The 24,329-nt window shown below is 40.4% G+C and overlaps 3 protein-coding genes across 6 annotated transcripts in view; all 3 read right to left on the reverse strand.

The window, feature by feature from the left end:
* LOC117225844 (uncharacterized) overlaps nt 1-2,337 on the reverse strand; it is a 48,953-nt gene extending 46,616 nt beyond the window's left edge. Inside the window, exon 1 of the mRNA XM_033479625.2 lies at nt 421-2,337. Coding sequence (XP_033335516.2) covers nt 421-475 — 55 coding nt within the window. The 5' untranslated portion in view covers nt 476-2,337. The remainder of the gene's footprint in view (nt 1-420) is intronic.
* A 6,296-nt stretch (nt 2,338-8,633) lies between these two features.
* On the reverse strand, nt 8,634-9,838 carry mRpL55 (mitochondrial ribosomal protein L55). Its single transcript, XM_033479392.2, has 2 exons — nt 9,682-9,838; nt 8,634-9,225 (listed from the first exon to the last, which is right to left on the reverse strand). The coding sequence occupies exons 1-2, from the start codon at nt 9,708-9,710 to the stop codon at nt 8,895-8,897; spliced, it is 360 nt and encodes a 119-aa protein (XP_033335283.2). The 5' UTR covers nt 9,711-9,838; the 3' UTR covers nt 8,634-8,894.
* Nucleotides 9,839-10,061: 223 nt separating this feature from the next.
* Nucleotides 10,062-24,329, reverse strand: part of Ctns (lysosomal cystine transporter cystinosin) — a 35,981-nt gene continuing 21,713 nt past the window's right edge. Inside the window, exons 1-9 of one of the 4 annotated variants that reach the window (XM_033479389.2) lie at nt 17,193-17,405; nt 16,615-16,666; nt 16,435-16,525; nt 16,143-16,322; nt 14,080-14,320; nt 13,876-13,995; nt 12,648-12,936; nt 12,467-12,569; nt 10,767-11,591 (exon numbers count right to left, since the gene is read on the reverse strand). In XM_033479389.2, the coding sequence (XP_033335280.2) occupies nt 11,486-11,591; nt 12,467-12,569; nt 12,648-12,936; nt 13,876-13,995; nt 14,080-14,320; nt 16,143-16,322; nt 16,435-16,525; nt 16,615-16,654 (1,170 nt within the window). In that variant the 5' untranslated portion in view covers nt 16,655-16,666; nt 17,193-17,405 and the 3' untranslated portion in view covers nt 10,767-11,485. Of the gene's footprint in view, nt 10,206-10,766; nt 11,592-12,466; nt 12,570-12,647; nt 12,937-13,875; nt 13,996-14,079; nt 14,321-14,426; nt 16,082-16,142; nt 16,323-16,434; nt 16,526-16,614; nt 16,667-17,192; nt 17,406-24,329 lie in introns of those variants that run through there. The other 3 variants (XM_033479390.2, XM_033479388.2, XM_033479391.2) reach the window with 3 other exon arrangements.

Genomic DNA, 24,329 nt, shown 5'->3' on the forward strand with positions numbered 1-24,329 from the left:
TCCATATAATTAACTTACGAAAAAACCGAAACTACCTTTGCAACGACCCAATACGCGACCGAGAAATTAAAATTGACCGAATCAATTATCCTGGCAACTAATTCTTAACCAAACGTGGTTCATTAAATCATTTTGTTCAACAAAATCCAAGAAAAAAAATTCCTTTCTTTTTAAAAAGTCATCACCGTTGATAAACGGTGTGAATAATTAACCCTCCGAGGCATCACTAAAATTGTTATATCACGTCCCGAGATCATTTTTATATCAACAAAGTTCAAATTTCAAAATTTATGAAAAGTGTAAAATTAAAAAAAAAAGTAAATATAAAATGGAAATGCTACAAGCCAGAAAAATTATTTCAGATTTACATTTAGGATGGCTTCGAGTGCAAAGAGTTGAACAACAATTCGGCGTACTCACCGTAGCTGCTGATCCATCCGAGTATCCAAAAGCACACGGTCAATTTGCCAATCATCTCACGTCAGGTGGATCAGCCGGCAATGCAAGATCCCAGGTTCAAAACTCCATTGTCTCTTCGCGCGCCGATTCGAAGATCGCAGGAGCACGTGTATGGGTCCGTCGGTTAGCGTGAAGCAGCTTCGATGCACGCGAAAGGTCAGCGTGCTTTCATTCTACCGTCTGGCTTCGTCGGCGTGAACGGTAAACAACAGAGGATCCGGAGAAACGGCTGAACACGGAGAAAAGGACGATCGATCGCTGCCGGCTCGACCAGCACGATTCGACGTTTCCGTCGATTTCTCCCGGTCTTTCGACACACGCGGCTCCCTTCTTTATCGACCCCTATTGTACGCCGACTCTCGATTCTTCCGGTGCAGATTTCGGGGTTCGAGCGCAAATTTCGAGATCCGAGAGCGAGTTTTTCGAGTTCCGGATTCAAACTTTGAATTTTCAGTGGAAACCGCTTTGTGTTCTAATTTTGAACTCGGTGGGCAAATTTCAAACTTCGAGCGCAATTCTCTTAGCCTTTAGTAGAAATATCAAACTTCGAGTTCGAATTGTTAGCATCGACTGCAACTTTTTAATACCAAGTTGCAATGTTCGAGATTCAAGTATAATTTTTCGAGCTTCGGGTTGCAATTTTCAAGCGTCAAGTTGCAATTTTCCGATTTCAAGTTGCAACTTTAAAGCTTTAAGTTCAAGCTTCGAGCTTTCAATCGAGATTGTTAGCATTGTCTGCAACTTTTTGAACAGCAAGTTGCAATATTCGAACTTCAAATATAATTTATGGAGTTTCAAGTTGCAATTTTCGAGTGTCAGGTTGCAATTTTCAAGTGTCAAGTTACAATTTTCAAGCGTCAAGTTGTAATTTTCGAGTGTCAAGTTGCAACTTTGCAACTTCGAGCACAACCTATCCAGCTTTGAGCGCAATCTTCGCGTAACGAGCGGAGATTTCACCCTTCGACTTAAAATTTTACTCTCCAGTGCAATTGTTAGAGCTTCGCGTGCAACTTTCGGACCTTAATCAGAAATTTTGTGCTTCGCTTGCAACTTTTTAGCTTTCGAGTGCAATTATTGAGCTTGGGGTACAATTTCTCGAGCTTCGAGGGCAATTTCCGAGCTTCAAGTTCAAATTTCGAGCTTCGAGTTTCAAATACAATTCCAGCAGCCCCAAGTGCGCCGTTCGATCTCCAATTCCAATTTCCTCACTCCCAGTGCAAATTTCGAGCGTCCTTGCCAGAAGATTTTGCTCGCGTTCCCCGCGGATGTTTCCGGCGACTCGGACGTCTGCCGAGGACCGATTTCTACCGATTTCGACCGCTCAGCTTCGGCTGCTTTCTCCTTCGAAACGGCGGGGACACCAGGATGTCTCGGTCGATCGACGATGATCAGACTCGAAGTGGAATCGGCGTGGATCGTGTTCACTGTTACGAAACTCCCGGTGTGCTGGCCGATCGGAATGATCCGGGCACTTGTGCGATCACATTACCGATCCGTGGCTGCACGAACGAAGCCGTTCCATGCCGACGGTCACGCTTCGGCTGGTCGCGCCAGGTCGTCGGTTGATCGTTGCGGCTCGATCGCTGGTCGCGCGAACTTCGATTTATTAATTTTGAATTATTTTGGCGATCGTGTCGACGCGGTTCCACGCGGGTTTCGCGATCTCGGTTGGCCCGGTGGATCGCTTTCGCGGCGACCGCGAGAGGCTCGGCTTTTCACGGAGCGGCGCGCTCTCCGGCAAAACGAGAGGCCTGCTGCGCCAGCAGAAACTAAGAGAGAGTTCGGCTCGGGCTCTGGCCGTGTGCCTACACCTGCGGGAACACCAGAGCTGCTACCTCGTGGCCTACTATAACAGAACTGACTCCCACCATACCGGCGCCGCCAGTCTTTTACCTGCCGCAAGCGAACGGTGTTTAAGCGACGCGACGAATCGCCCCGGACAGGATCGACCACCTCCGCCGTCGATCTCTTTCGAGCGGCGCTGACAACGCCGATTCCGCGGTGTCGATCTGTTATCTAAACGGGAAGGCGGTCGAATTTATGGCAAGCGATTGTTACGGTGCTTGGCATTGTTTTTTTCCATTGAGATTATAGCCGACCAAGAGTCGAAGCGGGTGCCCCGAAATTATGTCACCTCCGGGAAATAGGTTCCTCGGGTCATTTGGAGAAACTTTTTCCTTTGCGAGAACTCTCTCCGCGGCTTCGTTTACGAGTTATTAGCGAAAAACACTGGCCAATGAGAGGCCGCGCGCGGCTGGCGCTCCGCCCACGCGAGCGCTGACGCTGCGTCACACGGCCGGCGCGACGCGATATTGACGCAAGGACGGAGCGCCGCGTCGCACTCACCCTACTATTGGTCAGTGTTTTTCGTTTATAACTCGTTAACGAAGCCGCGGAGAAAATTCTCGCGAAGGAGAAAGTTGCTTCAAATGACCTCAGGAACAATTTTCCTCGTTCGATTTAGAAATTGAACATTTTATGAACGATTGTTGGGGATCAATGGAGACTAATTAACTAACCGAATTCAATTTATTACAGATTATTAATAAAATTATACCCCGTCGATTAGATAAAATTCGATCTCAGATTTTCGACGATGTTTAAACTGTCATAACTTCGTGAAAATTGGTCGCAGAGCAATAAACTTTGGCTTGTTTTAAAGCCGAAAGCCTCGAGTTTCGCAATTCATCGTTCATTGTTTCGCAACATTTTCCAACAGGATTTACCAGGCGGAAAACTGAAGACGTATATCTACGCGAAATTGCTACAACTTGAACCCTCTCCGAAAACATTATAAAATTTGTCTCGTACATCAACTTGCCATGGATTTGAAGATCGAAGCTTCCCCTTCACAACGAGCCCGCAAAACTAGGCGCACCATTTTTCCTAGTCGTTTTATGGAACAGAAACGAGGAACAAGTTCGGTCGATCCTCGTTTCCCTTGTACGGCTACGAAGTAACACAATGCAGCGCACCTTTCGTTCGAACCTCGATAAATCGACGAAATAAAATCGTGGCTCGAAGTTTAAGGGGCTCGTTGTAAAGAGGAGGCTTTGATCTTCAATTCTGTGATAATATCAAACCCGTAAAAAATTTCCGAAGGTATTTAGAGACGTTCCAATTCGTGAGATTTTCGAGCGAGAATATGCTTCCGGTTTCCTATCTGCTAATTTACGCAGAGACATGTTACGAGAAAACGAATGATACATAGCGAAAGTAGAAGCTTCGAGCTTCAAAATGAGTCCGGGCTCGTCGTTCTACGATTAATTTTTACGAAATTATAACAGTTTGAACGTCGACAATTTCTCGTAAGTCGAAAGTTCGCGGAACTTTCCGGAAACCCTGTATATGACGAGAGAACAATATATCAACTATGCCGATTTTAATACGTGTTCGCAAAAGATCTACGATTCGCATTCTTCAATTCATCGTAGTTGATCAATTTATCCTGGATCGAGGGATGTCAATTTTCTACTTTAGAGTCAGAAGGTGATTTAAGAAATTGTTCAATCACGGTAATTTTGCTCGTGAATTAATATGTCGCCGTAGACAAGATGCTGACAGACTTCCGGTAGGTGCAGCGCTGAAGATTCGACAACTGAGCGTCAGTGGATAGAGCAAGTCGTGGTCAGACGACGCCTGATCAACGTCGCGCGTGCCTCAGATCGTTTGGAATCCCTCGGAACCCGTTTATCTAGACCACGAAACCTGCCGTTACATTAAAATCGTAAATACTAAAGTTTGGTTTTATTATCATTGTAGATTAGCTATCTGAGCACCACTATCGTAAGCGCACAGGTATACTTATTTATGGTTCTTTGATTTTATTATTTTCTTTTTATTTATCGGATGCTCTAAATGAAACAATGTTGCAATATATACAATGCGTTTTATACATCGCTATAAACATTTAATTGTAACAATGAGTGTAACATTAATGTAACATTAATATTACATTAAATGTTACGTCAATGTTATATTAAATGTTATGTTAACATTACATTAATGTTACATTAAATGTTACATTAATGTAACATTAACGTATTGTAACTCATTGTTACAACATTTAATGTAACATTTCATGTAACATTAACGTAACATTAATATAACATTAATGCAACATTTAATGTAATATTAATGTAACATTTAATATAACATTGACGTAACATTTAATGTAATATTAAAGTTACGTTAATATTACACTAATGTTACATTAATGTTACACTAATGTTACGTTAAATGTTACAATTAAATGTAACGTTAACATAACATTAATGTAATGTTAATGTAATGTTAATGTAATGTTAACATAACATTTAATGTAACATTGACGTAACATTTAATGTAACATTAGTGTAACATTAAAAGTTGTTTAACTTCTCAACAAATATTCATTCGTCAAATATTAAATTTCATAACACATAGTTCTCTCCGTAATGTCGCGCGCCAAGGTACCAAAAAGTGAAATCATTGCGAAACGCCCGCGCACGGGACGTGTAAATTGACAGCGAGCGGTTGACCAGTCGCTGCAACGCGGATGGAGGCCGACGCAATATCTATGCAAGAGTAATTCACAGTGCCAGGAATCATCTGTCACTTTCATGATGCCATCGGAAAAAGTCCGTCCGGCACCACAATCAACGTGTTTCTATTATTTTTTTCATCAGCGCGCGCAAATGCGCGACGCGTGTGACGATTCACGTTCACTTGCAATTAATTCCCGATGCGTATTGGAGCTTTACCGTTTGGCTGTGGTACAGGACGCTTCAGGAAAGGTGACACCGTCGATGAAAATCTTGTTTCCAGCCTCCGTCGGTTCTTCCGTTTCTTCGTCTGCATCTGTCCGTTGGTACAGACGTGGTGATTAGAAATTGTAAAGTCGTCTCTAGATTCCATTTTTTTTAAATTAAATTTTTCTAGGTTGACGATCAACATTAATCCTGACCTTAGTTGGAACCCAAACCTTAGCCATGTTATTTATAATATTAAATAATAATTATAATATAATGTATTATATATAACATAAAATATGATATTTATATAATTATTATTTAGAATATTTATAATAATCGTAATTTTAATTTACTGTATTGGCAGCGATCGAAATGGCGGTACAAGACCAGCCTTTTAAAAATAATGAAAAATGTGCTAACAGATTATAATCGACGTCGAGGCGTTTCGAAAGGAGGCGCCTATTGTTCCGTGGGCTTCGTTCACTATTTCTCGGAGGCATTGTCTTGTGGAACATCCTGTACGCTGTTGGCCAACGGTAAGGCCGCGAAATTTTCTCGGAGGGGGGGGGGGGGGGGTGTCGCAACAGCCAGTTTCACCATCATCGAAAGCATCCTGAACAATTACAGACGTACGGCGCATTACCAAATATTATATCACCGTGCCGGCACCGAAAATGGGCACTCTCGCGTTAGAAAGGCGACGTAGCCGGCTTTCGAGCGAACAATGGGCGATACGGAATGATCGATGCGATCGAGGAAGACTTCCTGCACCCGTTACGGTCCTCCGGCTTTTCTTTCCTGTTGACATTCCAACTATCGCGGCCTATATTCGTCGCGGTACACGTGTAACAATGTCACCGGGAACAACGGCCGACCGTCTCGTTGTGAAAAATAATAGTCGATCGATAATCAGAGTCGTGGCACGCGGCGGAGAAATATGAATTGGAAGTGAAACTGCAGCGTGTATGCGACGATGCGCCGGATTGCATATTCCGACTGTTTATTCTGTGATCGGATGAAGCGTTTTAACCTTTCGATGGCGGACACTTTCGATTAGTTGTGGCAATCGTCGCTGGATTCGATCAATTTTCATTCGTACGTTTCTCAAATTTGTTCAGACTAAAGTTAATCGCATGTTGAAATTATTGCCTGATGATGAAATAATTGAAGATAATTTCCTACTTGTTTATTTGCTCTCTTACTTGCCTTCTTAGTTATTGGCCCACTCACTTATATTCTTGCTCACTTGTCTACTTATTTTGCTACTCACTTGTTTGCTTACTTATTGGCCTACTCACTTATATTCTTGCTCATTTGTCTTCTTACTTACTGGCTTACTCACTAATATTCTTGCTCACTGGCCTACTTACTTATTTGGCTACTCACTTGCCTTCTTACTTATTAGCCTACTCATTTGTCTACTCACTTGCTTTCTAACTTATTTGTCTTGTTACTTATTGGTCTACTCACATATGTTCTTGCTCACTTGCCTACTTACTCATTTGGCTACTCACTTGCCTTCTTACTTATTTGCCTACTCATTTGTCTTCTTACTTATTTGTCTACTCACTTGCCTTCTTACTTATTTGCCTACTCATTTGTCTTCTTACTTATTTACCTACTAACTTGGCTTCTTACTCATTGGAGTACTCACTTAGCTTCTTACTTATTAGACTACTCACTAGTTTTTCTTACTTATTTATCTTTTTATTTATTTACCAAGGAAAAGAAATACAAGTCTAAAATTTTTAGTGCATTGTTCACGAATGCACATGAAGCAATCAATGCTTAGATGTCGTGTACAGTTGATGACATTTGAAGACAAAATGTATGGTTGCATTGTTATGTTATATTGTCATTAAAAAAAAATATCTTTCACGTTCTATTTGGAGGAGCTATTTCTTTTGCAGAAGAAAGATAAGACTTGCCCCTTTAAAATGTGACTAAAATGAACACAGAATTCCGTTAAATTCATAATTAAAAAATAATAGAAATATCGAGTATATTCTTCCATTAGGTATAACTACAAAAATATGAGAAATACAAATGTGTGTTCTGACGTAAGTTTAATACACAGCAAGTACATCAAACGATTTCTGTACGAGTTCGTTTCTTTCTTTTCTGACCTCCGTACTGTCGTCATTACCATTGCGGTGTTAACTTTTGGCAATTGCATTAATTTTAATATAAACGTTCCGTCGATAATATTGACTTTCTTTCGTAACTATCGGCTGAATTTTTGCAATTTTATGCAACGTTTATGAATGTTGAATGAACCTTTTGACATTCGAAGGTGTAAATACAATTTTGAACTGTAGTCGATTAATTGTTTACTTAAGAGAAATTCTCCTTCGATTTTTGGTTTCTCCAAATTGGCTGAACGCTACAATTCCTTTCCCTTCTCTTCTTTATACTCCTATCTTCCTCGTCCAATGCGGTCGCTGTTGCAATTAAATGTCTAAAACGAAAAGTTACTTTGTCCTTCACATTGTGAGTTCTTCCTTCATACTATAAAGTTTACACTGATCAGACCATTTGTGATGGGAAACATTTGATGGAAAGAAAAACAAAATATAAAAATAGTGTTCAATTAAACCAATAGGTCCACTTTGGCTTCTTTGATAAAACTAACGTTAAATTAAAATTTTTAAACGTGTTTTTTGACCCCGTCAGTAAAAGCAGCGTCATATTAAACTTGTAAAAAGCATCGTTCGACCCGTATAATCAAAATAATGTCATCTTTAATTCATCGAAAATACCTTTCGAGAACTTTGGTAAAAATGCTGTTAACTAAAAATTGTAAAAAAGTGACTTACCACCCCGATGGTAGGAATGGTATTAAAATTTTAAAAGCTGTCCGATGACCCCTTTGACGAAGATAGTGTTAAGAAGAAGAGACGGATGCAGCCGTCGGAGAAAGTTCATTCGTGATTATCGAAGAGAAAATAAAAGATGTATCTCGCGGCTCATAATTTTTTGTGGAGCGCCATCGTGCCCCTCGGATCGCGCAATGGTAATGAAAACGTGCGCGTATGGTGCGGTGGCAGGCACATGCGACACAAGGGAGACCGCAATCATTTGCTTTCACTTTTGCCGTTGACAATCGCGTTAACGATTCTCGTGATCAGCGGCTTTACATGATCTGTAATTAATTGTTCTTGACCTCTGACATGGATTGAAAGAACTGAAATTATCTCTCGATTTGCACACGCTAATGTACAAATAAATGTTTCCCGGCAACAAGTTCAGAACAAGTCAATAAATTTATATATATACTTTTAGAGGATTTAATAACAATGTGTAACGCGGTAAAATTCCATTTAGCTTTTATCTTAGACTGCTGACACTACTAGTGTCAGCTGGGTCAAGTGTCATCGACCATAGCTGTCGGAGCTGTATACACTCCTATGATAGCGTTCAGATAAATAGAATTCCATAGTGTTTAAAAAACAATATAGCTATACTTTTATTAAGAAGCATTTCAGCTTACAGTTGGCGATGTTCTTTGTTCTATCGATGATGTTCTAATCGCGATAAAGTTATGATGAAGTCATATGGATGATTAATTACATATTTTACAGGTGTCCTCACATCTTTCATGATTCAGTACGAAACACAATACAAAGATCTTCTTTTAACAAATGTACAAAACGAAAGGTTTCCTTTCATAAATGATGGATGACTATAAGATCACGATGGGCATTACAATTTTTTCTTAAAATACTTGTTTTCGTCGAAGTCAAGGTCCTCCTCCTTCTCGACAACCACTTTGCTTAACGTCTTACGACCCGCTAGCCTTTGTAGACGTCCTTCTTTTGAAAGTGTTTCAATATCTAGAGGAAGCTTGATTATTTCCCTCGGTTCATGATATTCGATAATGATAGTGCTACCATCCGGATAAACGAGGTGCGTGGGGTAAGTTCTCATGTAAAATTTTCTATGCTTCTTCGTTATTCCAGTTGTCCAGCAATTAAGACTTCTGCGAATGATTACGGCAGACAGTGATATTTGCAAGAGTGGAGACACGTTCATTCTGAAATACAAACAGTCGTTTACTAAAAATTGTTCCAAAGAGTTTTCAATTGTGAGCATCAACAAAAAGATCTGTCCAAATTTACAGATTCATTTTAACATTAATAGCCGTTCCAAATTTAATCCGCAGAGTGCAAAGATCGTGAAAGTAATCGATAATACGCATCTCAATCTTTCAATTCTGATTTCGTTAAATCAAATACTTTAACTGTATGAAGTTCCTGAGGATATCAAATCGGCGGTCAAAGTGTTCAATCAAAAATGTGAATTAACTAAAGCTGGATACAGTTTTAGGTTATATTTGAGACACAAAGTATCCAAAAGTTTAGGAATAGAATTCAAACATGACTGTAGCATTATTCGTTAACATTCGGTGCGAATTGTCGAATACTTACGTAAAATTGAACTATCTCATATAAAAATAACAATATTTCTGCTCGAAACAAACGGAACGTACCTCTCTTCTACAGAACGACACTGAACCATGCAACCTCAAACGAGAAACACATTCTGCGCAGATTTCGAGAGGTCATGTGACTGCTGGTCGATCGAACGATGTATCGAATCGAATCGCGATTCGATATTGGATTCGAATTCAAATTACGAAATGCCTGGTTTCTGCAAGTGTATCGTTAATTGATGAGAGGAAAGAGTAGAGGACGGCTTATTATTTGGTAGAGAACTTGTCGCAAGGCTGACAAAGGTTAGGTGTCGTCGACGTTGTTCTTATTGGTCAATGCTTCGGCACGTAAGTGTGAATTGTCGTTTAATGGATCCTGATCGAGCATCGTTTGCGTTCATAATGGTGTATCGGCGTTCTTGACCACCGGTGATAAGTAGTTGGTATCGCAGTTTTTATTTTTATTAGGAATAATTATAAGTAAGTTAATCCTGCACTATCAAACGAGTGCGTCCGTCGACGGATCCTCTTGCGGCTCTCCGTTATTGCTACCAGGTATTACAATGTATTCTTTCTGGTCCCTGTAGAAAGGAGCTCTCGGTAATCTTTATTTAGCACACCATTTACTAGCTAATGTGACGACGGAGAATGAGAATGATCGAGAATAGATAAAGGGAAGAGAACACCTCGTTCGATGCTGGTATCGTTTCGTAATCATGGAGAAGTGTTTTGATTAGTGTTGGTTAGTTAACAATTATCCGCGCAATGACGCGCACACGCACATTGATAGGGGGGGTCGGAGACTGGAGGTTCGGAAAAGAAAAGGTGGAAGGTTACATATCTCGGGACACACACGCGTCGATTATTTATTAAACAACCGGCGACCTTCCGTCTTATCGTGCGAGATAAGTAAATTGCACGCATTCCAAAGCTTCATTGTCCCACAAAATTTTATTCGATCTAATCCGTATCCCAACGGCGGACTAAATTGCGAGAACAATGATTCGCCCTCTGTATATCTCGACATAACCTCTGTATGCTACCGGACACGTGACATGCAGCGCCGACAGACGGTGTGAACTTATTATAAATGATTCCGAACGATATGTCGCGAAACGTTGTGACAGATCAGAACGCAGAGAAACGCAAGAACAATTTTTATTGCAACAACAACAACATCGATGTATAAATATATAAACGTAGGATCTTGACAGTTACAGCGTGTTCAGTGCTTCTTTCTTTTTCTTTTTTGAAATGTTTATCGTAACAAAGGAATACCGATGGTAAAATTGATACGTTTGAAACGGTAACCTAAAAATACGATACCACCACCTTCTGTGCCTCAAAATGTTCTACGATCGCAACATCACAGATACTGAATCGATAGTTTTCGTTTATTCGCAATTACTCGATCTGGCACTGTGACATATATTTACATTACGTAATTTTCAGTCGACGGCAGAACTATCCCCGCCAATTCATGGACGATGTAATTCTTGCGCAGAAAATATCCCTAACTCGCTCGAATCGAATCGACCTCTAACGCGCTAGAGTCTATACAAAATGTATATATACACCTATCGATCTATCGTATGTCCCCACTTTCTCGCATTTGTTCCGTAAGTAACAATCGATAGAGATTCTAGACGTCCGACGACAAAAAAAAACGGTTAAATAATATCAACGACGGTTCCGTATACGTTGCAAAAAAAAAGAAAAGAAAATAGTGAATGGAATGTTCTCTATGGAATGTCCCATTAAGAATATATCGAATACTGTGCACTGGGTTCTCGTTACTAATGAAATGCATTTTGCAACGGAAACACTCTCCTCTACCGCGGTACATCTACGTATCTCTGTCTCACGAACGGCAACAGAAAATATTCTTTAGCGTCCCCTTTTCCTTGTTATATAAATCGTCTTGTTTATGAAGCGTCTCGTCACTTGTTCCATTCTCGGTATCTAGACTGTAAGAATTGATGATTTTGCAGGATACGTGTGCGATACGAAATGAGGAGGGGAGGCGAGGGCGAAGGCGATCGTTGAATATATACAGCGAGAACTATTTACAATCCAACGCGTTTCTCTTTTGCGGCGGTTACCTTGTCACGATCAAAATTTAAAGGTTATAAATCACTTCTGTTCATCCCTTACGTCGATATTCAACTATGATAAGCATGCGATCGTAATTTGACAGCTATACAGGGTGCTCCATAATTATGTTAATACCCGGAAAGGGGTGATTCCTCGAGTCATTTGAAGGAACTTTTTTCTTAGCGAAAATGTAATCCGCGACTTTGTTTATGAGTTATTAAGGAAGAACAATGACCAATAAGAGGCGAGCTCGGCTGACGCGAGGCGGTTCAGCCAACGAACGCACGAAGCCCAGTTCTGCCGACTGGCTCGGCCGCCTCATGCCAACCGATCTCGTCTCCCATTGTTCATTGTCTTTTGGTCAATAACTTGTTAATGAAGCCGCGGATTGCATTTCCGCTAAGGAAAAAGTTACTCCAAATGACCTCAGGAATCGTCCCTTTACGGTGTTAACGTAATTATTAACACCTATTATTAATTGTTAATACCCTGCATAGGTAACGAAATATAAGAAACATAATTTACACAACGAGAAAAAAAGCGAGAAATTTACCATTTGAATTTGTTAACGAATTGACTAGAAGCGATCCGTGCCCCCACAGCAATAAAACGGGATCGTGCGACGTGAACATATCGGATATTGTTAGCTACGATTCTACGGATTCATTTTCATACTGTTAAGCCATGCACGGGTTAGTGAGAGTAGATGGCGAATGACGAACGTAATAGCGGAAAAGTGTATACGTACCGATATAAAACGTAATGTTGAATAATGAAAAATATATCGAACGCAACCGAAAAGAATCCCAGACCGAATTTCGTTGCATCTCCGAAAATACTGTCCCAATCATCTGGCGGAGAAATTGGCCGTTAATATTCCGAGAACGATACGGTGTCTTAATTGCAAAGTGGGTATTGCTATACTTTACCGTAATTGTACGCGTTTAATATCATCTGCAGCATCGACAGAATGCCGCCGGTAAAGTCTAATAATATGTTGCCGATGCTCCAGCCGACTGTGGACTTCCGTTTGTAATTGTAAACCGCTTGCGGAACGTATTTGATCAACGTTATGCACAATTTAACGTAACTGCAGTAATAAAGGAAGTCCAACCATGGTAATACAGATACAGATGCCAGTATTATAGAAAGTAATATAAATACTGCGAATACGGTGTGGATGATAGACGCGGTTATAGATACTGCTTGACTGCCCCTCTAAAAAGTTTACAGTTCCGTTAGCGTCTGTTCATCGACGTCAAAGTGATTTGAATTTGGGCCCTTATTGCTCCAGGTTTCGTCAATTTCGATCGGAACGTGCGAATGTATCTACAGATTCAAAATCAAATTCGGATATCTGAGCATTCCGATATTCGTTTAGAACTAAAGTAAAATTTGGATACGAGGATATTAAATATTTATTGATCAAAATAATATTTTATAATCAGGATATTAAATATAATTTAGAAATGATTTAGAATTAAATTCAGATATTTGAGTACTTGGATACCGATTTAGATTTGAGTTCTTGGATATCAATTTAAATCAGAGTGTCAGAATGAATCTTCAGATTTTAATTCAGATATTTGAGCACTTGGATACTAATTTAGATTTGTGTACTTGGATATCAATTTAAACCAGAGTATGAAAATGAATCTTCAGATTTAAATTGAGATATTTGAGTACTTGGATACTAATTTAGATTTGTGTATTTGGATATCAATTTTGATTAGAGTGTGAGATTGAATCTTCAGATTTAAATTCAGATATTTGAGTACTTGAATTCAAATTTAGATTTATGTACTTGGATATCAATTTAAATCGAAGTATTAGAATGAATCTTCAGATTTAAATTCAGATATTTGAGTACTTGGATACCAGTTTAGATTCGTGTACTTGGATATCAATTTAAATCAAAGTATTGGCATGAATGTTCAGATTTAAATTTAGATATTTGAATACGTGGGTACCAATTTAGATTTGTGTACTTGGCTATCAATTTAAATCAGAGTATGAGAGTGAATGTTCAGATTCAAATTCAGATGTTCGAGTGCTGAGGGCATTAGAATGAAGAATGAATAGGTATTAAATTCAGATATCCGAGGATGCCCGGACAGCAAGGGCCCAAATTCGAGTAACAACAATCTGATCGTTTACCTCGTATACAACGCACTGAGCGATAGTTACCACAGTGGCGAATAGTGCATGCAAGGAGAAGAAAATATCGTTCACTTGTACAGGGTTCAAACCCTTCGGGTTCCGCCTGAAATATTCAAGCTGAAAAATGCGGGCGTTCAGTTTATTGTGTGTCACACCTGAGTTGTTCGGGGGCGTTCGAATAAGAAAAAATCTGTTACATACCTCGATCTCCGATATCCAAAACAGGCCGCAGTTGAACAGTGCGTACAGAAGGAAACCGACTGCGTTCAACGATAAATAATCGAAATTTAAGCCTACGACGCTCTTGCGCTTGTAGTTACTGTATATTTGCGGATAGAAGCTGACGCTCCACGCTAAAAAGTATATCCATCCCACTACGTTACTGATCTGGTAAAGAGCGTCCGATTTTTCTATAGTTACTCTGACAAACGCTTGCGAGAAACTGCAAAAGTGTCGGAGAAAAAAAAGTAGTTATTTAACGTGAACGGAGGCCACGTAACAGCATTTACTATGAAGCTCGTCGGCAAATGTTTCGTTTCTACCCTTACTTTTTTATGTCGATATCGTGCAATTGGTCTTTGGTAATCAAAATGATTTTGTACAGTGTCATTATCGTTACGGATTGCGATGAACACGATTAAAGATTTCGATTATTTCGGAACAGTCTAATAACGGAGAAATGCACAAGGTCGGGAACAACTGCACCGATCAACGAATCACACGATCACTTGCATTTATAAAAGAAAAAAAAATGATAACAGAATTAAAACGGAACTCTTGTACACGCACGTTTGTCACTATCAACCAACGCGGCACATTCTGTCCGGAGTAGGAAGTAGACCGCTCAAAATCTGAGCACAGACTGACTGAAGTTTAAGTTTGAGATCCTATGAACGGTGCAGGTCAGGAGGCTATCTCTGCAAATAATTTCCACTGGATGCTAGAGTGAATGTACCGCTGATTAAAATCTTTAGGAAGTTAGTCATGAAAGTAAATACTGATGTACACAACCATTGTTCGACAGCGTTTAACGCGGCGGAGGGACGGGGGATAGATAGGATCAATTGATAGTCTCGAATTTCTGTCTTCGTTTGCTTTACCCCACGCAAATCAACATGTTGGAATCTCGGCGAACTCGTCCATGTGCTACTTTCTTGCAGATTTCAATGACCTTGAGATCTATGATACCAAGGCTACCGTCGTGAATATCATTTCCCATTCACAGTTTTTGCCGGACGGGTTTAGTTTACGAGATATACGGAAGTCAACCGCTTTATCTTAACGCACCGATTACAATGAGGAAAAAATAAGAAAGTCAAGGCCGTATTTTATGAAGAGAATGCAATGTATCAAGTGATATATGATTATATTTTAGATGTTAGATAGTAAGCTTAGAAATTTGACGATTTTATAAATAAAAAAACCAATCAATCCTTGCAATTAGGAAATATAGAATATTTTTTCTAAAGAAAATGTGGAAGTATTGAGCGAAATTAGTGACTAGTGTCGGGTTGAACGAAGTTATAAAACTGATTTACGGCGAGGTGTGCATAGCCCTCGTTAAGGCAGTTGTACGCCTTCCAGCAATCGGACATTATTATAGCTCCAGCCAAAATCCATTACCTAATAACTTTTAACAGGATTTCTGTGCTTATGTCGTTTACAGTGACGACGGAATGCTATTTTTATTTCCGAATACCTATTTCTGTCTCAAAGTGGCGTGACAACGGAAAACAACAACACAACAACCGAACAATGTCCGGTGGTTGAATGTTATTACCTTCTTAAATCGGTGGACACTTCGTACAATTTTAAAAGATCTTTTCAAGAAGAAAAGCAACGCATTGCTCTTCCGTATTCGCTGTACGTATAAATTCCGTAAAAGACATCCGTGGTCTTCGGTGAAATGTTTACTGACTTGTGCTTCTATCAAGATTAATATTAAACTGAACACGACGTCGCAGTTACGGTTAAGTTCTTTGCGAATACCTCGTAAACCGAAGCCGAGCACCGATAAGTTGAAAAGAAACTGTCGTTCAGTATGGTAACCTTGACGGCATATTTAAAGCTCATTGAAGTGAGCGAGGAAGCGGTACTTCGAATTTACCATAATCTTTATTCAAGAGACTTTGTTCGAGCTGTTCACTCTGGTCTTCCAATTTCTAGAGCCAAATTTGTCCTTCCAATTTCTAGAGCCAAATTTGTCCTTCCAATTTCGAAAATCAAATTCTTCTGTTCTCAAGCTGCTACATTCGTACACTTACTCGTACACATTGCTAGGCGTTACGTTCGCGCTAACAATCGAGTGTCCCGCGTTGATACCCTTTACTTGTATTGTCCAATTTGTTTTACCATCGCCTGTATTGAAACTAGATGGGTCAACAGAGACCAAATCGGAATGTTGCACATCTAGTCTTACCGATACAAGCTTGTCCACAGGTTTCCTGCGAAACAAAATACATTAGCAATTGCATTTTAACGCAGATCTACTATTAAGTATTTAGTTTATATTGTAACTGTTGTATTAACGAATTCTACTGTATAATGTATGCTTACGTCAGAAACAATGTGAAGGAATCGTTGCTATTCTGATAAACCTTTAGATCATGCTTTGTAACTACAAAGTCTGCCCATGTCTGCCCCGCAACTGAAAAATGAATGATTCCATTAAAATACAGGATCGAAGGAAGAAACCAAACGATTATTACAGGTATAAAGTTCAGAGCGGTGACTTACCTATGAGTAGAAAAATTCCAATGCAGCGTAAAGAGGCCATCTTTGCTTACTTCTGAAACAAACAAAGAGCAATTTAAGTCTCGAGTATATACTATTATCTCTAGATTACACACAATAGCTTGGCAAATGGCTCTACGATACAAGTCGCACTGCTACAATATCGAACGTAGAACTGTTAGTCATACAACTATTCCATACGTTGACCTAGAAATTGTTCGGTGGCCCGTACCGAGGCCCAGATATTTATGAAACAGGTGTACACGACTGCACGGGCAGAGGTTCTATTAACTTGTGAAGTCTTTGACCGCTCGACATGCGGAAAAAACAAGGAAGACGTACAAATTGGTCGGGCACTTTGCCGGATGCATGCCATTGATACCGGTGTAGCGTCTGCTGGATTGAGAGCAGTCGCTCGCGACCAGATCGATAGGGGAATCGCGGAAACGATAACATTTTCACAGCTACGGACCACGGCATACACTCGAAGGAGGGAAACCGGGGCGTGCCCCGATGTTAGATTGGAAATATAAAAGACCGGCTCGCGTGGAAAGACACTGGGAGTATCAGTCGAACTTAACCTCGGAAGCACGACGACCTCGACGAGCCGTGCTACGGGGCGATAAGAACACGCGTTCTCCGAATCTCCAGCATTTTGCGCGACTCTCCGCGGGCTTATCGGTCCGTTGCGAGGCCCGGCATCGTCGAATATCCGCTAAGCGCGAAAAATCGATCGAGCCAGACCGCCAAAGCAAATGAAAGCCAGCGGGAACCACGCGGCTCCAGCGGATTCTGTTTATGTATGCGGCTGTTACTCCAACTGGCGGCCGGAAGATGCCTCACGGGCCGTGTGCTCGGGCTCGACCCCCATCCCAAGACATCTAAGTTTCTTTGAATAAAATACGTTAATTTACATGGTTAACGAACAGTTCCTTGAAAGTTCGGAAAAAACGTGCTATGGATCACGGAAAACTTGACGATCTCAAATATTTTTCCCATAATTGACGAGCGAAAGGTTATATTTTCTCCAATAAAATTGTATGTGTTTTCCAACGTTTAATGAGATGATAGTGGAAAAGATGATTAGGTTTGAGGGCAAATTATAGTCTAGAACCTACAAAAAGTCGATTTCTTTTCATTTCATTCTTTTAAGGGATAATGCCCACATTTCGTAAAAAAGAGTTAAGTGAAAAATTGTAACAATTCTTCAAAACGTTTGTAATGAAGATTTTTAACCAGATTTTGCATTGCATTTACTATATTGCCATCAAAATCACTCTATTCTTTTGGTCTTGTTTATTATTAAATCCTAGTGTCTTAGAAATAATCGTCCCTCAAAAGTTTTGGACCGCCGTGTGTCCATCTGCGAGCAAAATTCCCGCGATCGTAGTCTTTCAGTCGCGAGCCACGTGCTCGAACTATCAGTCCCTCTCTCTCTCCACTACTTGGATTCTGTAAATACTATACTATTCCATGCATCTTGCTATACGTAACATGGATATTTACACGAGCGATGGTGTCGTATCAGTGATGTCTGAAGGTGAGTAGTGAGCTAGTGTGAACGCGCTACTGAGCACGTAAGTAGGAGACAGTCACATGTGCGCTCGTGAGCCGCCAGTTAGGACTTACATGACAGTAACACTGTCAACAGTTGTTCTGTAGACTCAACATCCGCCCTTTGCTACATTTTATAGCATAATTACTGGACAGTGACCCTAACGGATCTAGATTTTAGAATCTAGATCCACCACAATGAAGTCAAAAGCATTGTTTCTTTAACTTCAAAATGCTGCTATCTTTTGAATTATGCAATTGCAATTATCCAAACGCATCTTAATTAAGAATCTAATTTTTGGTTACTTCTCCTTGTAAAAATTTTTAAACATCGTCGAAAGAGTAACAAATACAATCCAAACCGCGCCGATCCAAGAAGTTGCATAGTTTCTTTGTGAAAAAAACATGCCTACCCAAAGAAAACGCATTTTACACTAGAATGCCCCCTGTAACGAGTTGTCAGTCCATAACCGGTTCCGCAGGGACAGACTGCTTTCGAATTGATTCATGGCATTTCGCAGCGTCCTTCACGAGTTGCCGAAATGGCCGGGCATAAATCGGCTGATGAAATTGCTCCGTCGAAAGGGGGAAAAACGAGAGAGTACCGGCGAGATTTGCAAGTAAATCGCCGGCGCAATTACCGAGCTCTCCCCGACATGCTGTTTAACCGTGTAACGCGCGTTTCTTCTGCTCGGCTATTAATCCTCGTGATGCTCCAGGTGGACTTGCAACATTCGCCCTCGATGATGAACCACGATAGGCGTTCCTCGGAACAGTCCGAACCCGATTTTCCCCGGAAAAATGTTGCGGAACGCCGACGGCCGGAGGCTTCGACCTCTCCTCTCGCCGCTTGCCGCGTTGTTGCTACCATCGTTCCTCGATCGTCTACGAGATGCAAACGCTTGATTTTCTTTTGTATCGGTACTGACGAAGCCGGGGATATTCCTCCAAATTTTCCGCCGAGCTATCTCTACGATTACTCACTGCATGCTGTGCTCGCGTTGTTGACCCCACGGCCATGGAAATCGCGACCCGTTCACGGTCGCTTTCCTGCCCGGCGGTTCCTGTTTCCCGCGACGCTATCTGTTTACACTCTCGTTTCTTCCACTTGGACGCGGTCGATAACGTGCCGGGAATCGACGAGACAATGGGTGGAGAATTAATACGCACCGCCGTTTATGAAAGTCCCGGGAACTAATGAGATACCGAAGCTCGACGATCGTTGGAAATTTTGGTAATACGAAACCCAGCGTAAAACTAAACACCGAGACTCTTGGAATCGCGAACATGTAGATCGCAAGAAACGATGCATTGATTTTTAAGCGACGAGCTGATTTGCGCTGTCGAACGCAGTCATAACCTAGACCATAACCTCTTCACAGCCATGCCGGCGTATTCCAAGAGCACACCAAATTATCTTAAGTATCTTAGTCTTAAACTGTGTAAATTTTATTAGAAGAGTATTCGGACACTTTTTAAAACGGAATAATATTTTCAATATTTGCTTTAAATTTTTAGTTTAAATTTTTGTTGAACGATAGAAGGACTAGTCTACTGGACAATGGCTAAAAAATTGTTTTCAAAGTGGCAATAGTAGACTAGTTCTTCTATCATCTAAAAAACAACTCAAGTTACATACTTGGTTCAATGTAACCAGTAACAATAAAAATCAAGTTTTTAAATGTCGCGTGACGCTAACCAATCAAGGTGAACCTGAATGAGAAAAACAATGAGATTATTGGTTGCACTTTTAATCGGACACCGGGTAGTCTGTCGGTTCCAGTTTTCACCGGTAATTACGAGCGTCTCGACGCGAATCTCCCATGGCTTTCGAAAGGGAGTGGTATGTGTACGTGTAATTATTATATTTCTGGAGGCATCACGTTACCCTGTACGATTACGATGGTCATTTCGGTAGATCGATTACCGGTCTCCTTTGATCGCGGTTCGATTACCCGTCCCGAGTAAAGAGCTGATCGTTGTTAACGAAATTGCGGTCGGCAAAGCGGCGGAGAGTGCAGCCGTATTATCAAGGCGAAACCGGTGGCCACCAAAGGGACGAAAATTTCCATGATAATGTTATGTTAATACGTCGCATTCGGCAACTCGGCGTGCTCTTGCGAGTGAGCGAGCAAGCTGCTAGCCGGCGCCACAGTGATCTGGGAAAATCCACTTTCTCTATGGCGAAAATCATTTCAGCGTGATCTCAAGGTTTCAGGTTATGTTGCGACAGATCGAAGAAATCGTCGCGTCGGCTAACGAAATCGGAACGAAGTCGAATGCGTATATTTAAAAAAATCTAGTCGACCTGCACCTTTTGCAAACAGAATATTTATCGGGAAATTCATGGAAAATTTTTTGGATTTGCAGGAAAGTGAATAACTGGTGAACTCGTTGAAATTAATGATTCAACTTATTTATTAAAGACCTTCTTTTTTCGGAACTCGAATAAATAATATTTTGGATTCAGGTGCTTTGAGGGGTTGTTATACCAGTTTATAGGAAAAAGGAAGAAAAGTTTTTTCAATGTATTAAACCTGGAAAGTTAAAATTACAGATTCAAGTTATTTATTAAAGACCTTCACTCTTCGGAACTCGAATGAATAATATTCTGGATTCAGGTGCTTTGAGGGGTTGTTATAGCGATTTATATAGGAAAAACAAAGAAACAGTTTTTCGACGAATTAGACTTGGAAAGTCGATTTTTGGGCAGCCGAAGCGGGTTTCTATATCACTGTGTAACGTGGTTCGCTAGAAAAAGAGGTGCACACAGGGTTGCTCGGTTGCTATATACGTTTCGAGATAGAATAAATCGAAAGCGAGATGGACGTTCGAGTGCACTCGGCGTCCCAAAGGGGCCTTCGCGAAGCTTACACGGAAACAGCTCTGAAAGTCGATCGGCAGTCTGCTGCCGCTTTTGTTGACGTATACAGGCTTCCTCGCCGCCAATATTTTCCTTTGCGTCATATCCCGGGTCCGAGACCGACAGACTTAATCCTCGAAGATAGCCGGCGTCCCTCCTCTCCATTCCCATTCCTTTCCTTTCCTTTCTATCATTTTCAATTCGTCCACGATATGGATAAACAAGTTCGTTCCCGGTCGGACGATCGTCAATATACCTTGAAATTATTCGGTCGAATCATTTGGCCGGGTCGCTTCAGAAAACCTCCCCCTTCTTTCTCTCTCTTCCTCCCTCTCTCCTTCTCGCTGTCTGTCTTCCTTTCCCTCTTCCTTGCTCTCTCTCTCCCTCTCTCTGTCTGTCTGCCTTCTTGTCGCTTTCCCTTTCTCTCTCTCTCTTCCTTCCTCCCTCACTCAGTCTATCTGCCTTCTTCTCGCTTTCCCCTCCCCCCCTCTCTCTCTCTCTCTATGCTGCTCAAAAAAATTATAGCATAGAAAAATTGTGGATATAATTTGGCCAACTTTGATCAACGATAACTCCGGGAAAAATCATCGTAGGATAATGATCTTAGTTTCAAATTAAAGCTTGAAATCTCTACTTTAAGATGGTCTTCCACGACTTTAAATTCGACACACCATTATCGTTGTAATCATTTAAATGGAACCATACAAAAAACCACCCCTTTGCAGATGACTGCCATATGAGATTGTGCAAGGGTTAACTCGAAGTGCTGTAATTTCGCGAAAAAAAATCGCAGCAAGGTTTCTTTTTTTTTTAATTACAGGGGAAGGATCAGACTACATTCTGCTGCAAACAGCATCGCCGAAGAAAATTTTACAAAGTCCGTGCGTTTCGTCAATCTCGACAATTTTCGATTTGATAAACGTGGCGTCGCATTTGAAGGGTTACAGTGGCAAGGGTGCATAAAACTTAAAATTCGGGAAGAATGTATTAAAGTAAAGATTCCAAGCTTCGATTTAAAGAAAAACTCATCACCCTATGATGATTTTTCGCGGAGTTATTGTCGGTTGAAGTTGGTCAATTTTTATCCAGAATTTTTTAATGCTATAATTTTTTGAGCAGCGTGTATGTGAATGATTTTTTTTAGATAATCATATGTAGCGGTTAAGGTCTTGTTACTCTGTCTCCAACTCTAGATACGTCTTTCCTTTGACGGCGAGATCTCTGGAAATTTTCAGGGCGGAAGCAGAAGTTTCCACGGTCCCGAGACAGATTTCGGACAGTAGCTAGTCGATCACCGGTAAATATTTGCTTCAGCAGATTTGTCCTGAATCGGTTTATTTTTTTCGTTGCTTAGGAAAAACAGCCTTCATTCTATCGCTAACACAAACAATCAATCGGCATAACTCGAAAAAATAACGTACTTTTCCTATTATTTTAAAAAAAGATATCAAATTTCAAAATACTTCGTAATTCTGCAAAACAGACAAACCGGTTCTGTTGACGTTGGAATGTAGTATAGAGCACGAGATTCTGAACATCTTTTATCCGAGCACTGATAACAGTTCGATCTTAGCTTTCGAGATATTTGCCCAAAAAATTGTTAAATTCTCGCCAAATTGTTCTTGGAAATCATTTTCAAATTGAATTAATTTGAGTTATGGGTCACAGATGACCCGTGCGCTTGAATAAAAATTTTTATAGTTTCATTCGTAGTTAGTATGATTTAATCCATATCTCGAAGTTAAATATGATTCAAAGTAACGTTAACACGACTGTGTTATCAACTTGGTCGTAAACCTGTCTATCAGTTTAATATTCATTATTGTTTTTAACACTGCATAATAAAAAATGGGTTATCTATTTTTTATCTACATATATTTATATGTCTTTTACCTATTCAATGCCAAACGTTTATGACCACCAAGTAGAGCATTTTAAACCGTAACATCTTTGCCTGAAGCATTGCTTCGGAAACTGTTTTCGTTCCAAGATAATCGACAGTGCTGTAAGACTTGTAACAGGCTTACAGTACTGTCTAAAATATAAATAACATAATAAAAATGTTGTATGTATAAAATGTAATATATGTAGAATGTATAAAATGTTAATACATATGTAAAGTGTATAAAATGTAATGCATAATGTATAAAGTCTATGTATAAAATATAAATAATAATATAAATATAAATATAGTGCTGTCTAATATAATTCTAACTTTTAGGGACCCATTTCTCAAAGCTCATAACTCGGATAATTTTCACCGGAAAAAAACCATAAACAACTAGCCTTTCGGAAATGTATCGCTGTCGTTTCTGATACTGTACAATAAAAGCGAAACATTTTTTTTTTAAATTCTTGAACTTATAATTCGCGCTTTAAGTAGACATGAGGCCCACCGATAATTTATAACCACGCTGTGCCATGCCATGTGTCGTTTTCGTAAGTTATTGTTCGTTCTGTAGACTTAGTTATAACCTGTATTCCTGAGTTTTCTTTGTATTGTATTAAGTATCTTTATTATAACCTTACAGCGTGCCATAAATTTTGATCACCTGAGATAATAGACGGTTCCGGAACATTCCGGGATACCCGTATAATTTTTGTGACAGCCTGTAGACGTCGAGGTGCGCAACGTTGCACCGGAACGTGGCGCGCGCGGCAATAAAAAAAAAATTGCATCGATAAGATCGCACCAGTTCCGATTGATCCGTGTCCGAGCTAATTCGAGCCTGTTCCGCTCCCCGGATTATCGAGACTCCGTCCGTGTTAACACGCGAGAGCTATTGAATTTTCAAATCCCTAAACGATCCGCCTGCGATACGGCCAACCGTGTCGAATCATCCGTTTCGAATCACTCGCGACATTTACTGTCGTTCCGCCCCTGTGTGTACAACCGCTCGTACGAGATCCTAAAGCTTCGAGTTGATGCCTCGAATGGTGGGAACGGAAAGGGCCTGGAAACGTTGTCAAAGGCTCCATAAAATACGCCGTCGCCTCATAATCGGCCCATTTGGCTGCATTAGTTTACGACTTTATGCGTCAATCCATGCTCCGAAGCCACACCAACTTCGATTCTACATGGTCACGGACAAAACGACGACACGGTCGGGAAACTTGTCGTCGGTTCAACTATAATAATTAGACCTGCGGACCTTTATGCAAAATAAAAATTCTCACAATTAATTGCTAGAAATCATAAGTTAGATAAAAACGTTTTTCCTCTTCTAATAATTGTAATAAGTTGACAATAACGTAACATTATTTTTAAATTCTTCTAATTCCTTCATAACATTGTGTTCGG

This window comes from Megalopta genalis, chromosome 14 (genome assembly GCF_051020955.1).
Source record: "Megalopta genalis isolate 19385.01 chromosome 14, iyMegGena1_principal, whole genome shotgun sequence".
Lineage (NCBI taxonomy): Eukaryota > Metazoa > Arthropoda > Insecta > Hymenoptera > Halictidae > Megalopta > Megalopta genalis.

What these genes read in the sequence shown, in the direction of transcription:
- mRpL55 (XM_033479392.2), bottom strand. Translation starts at nt 9,710, where the DNA reads ATGGTTCAGTGTCGTTCTGTAGAAGAGAG. An exon ending in TGTCGTTCTGTAGAAGAGAG is followed by an intron (nt 9,226 to 9,681) that starts GTACGTTCCGTT and finishes TTTGTATTTCAG; the next exon opens with AATGAACGTGTCTCCACTCT.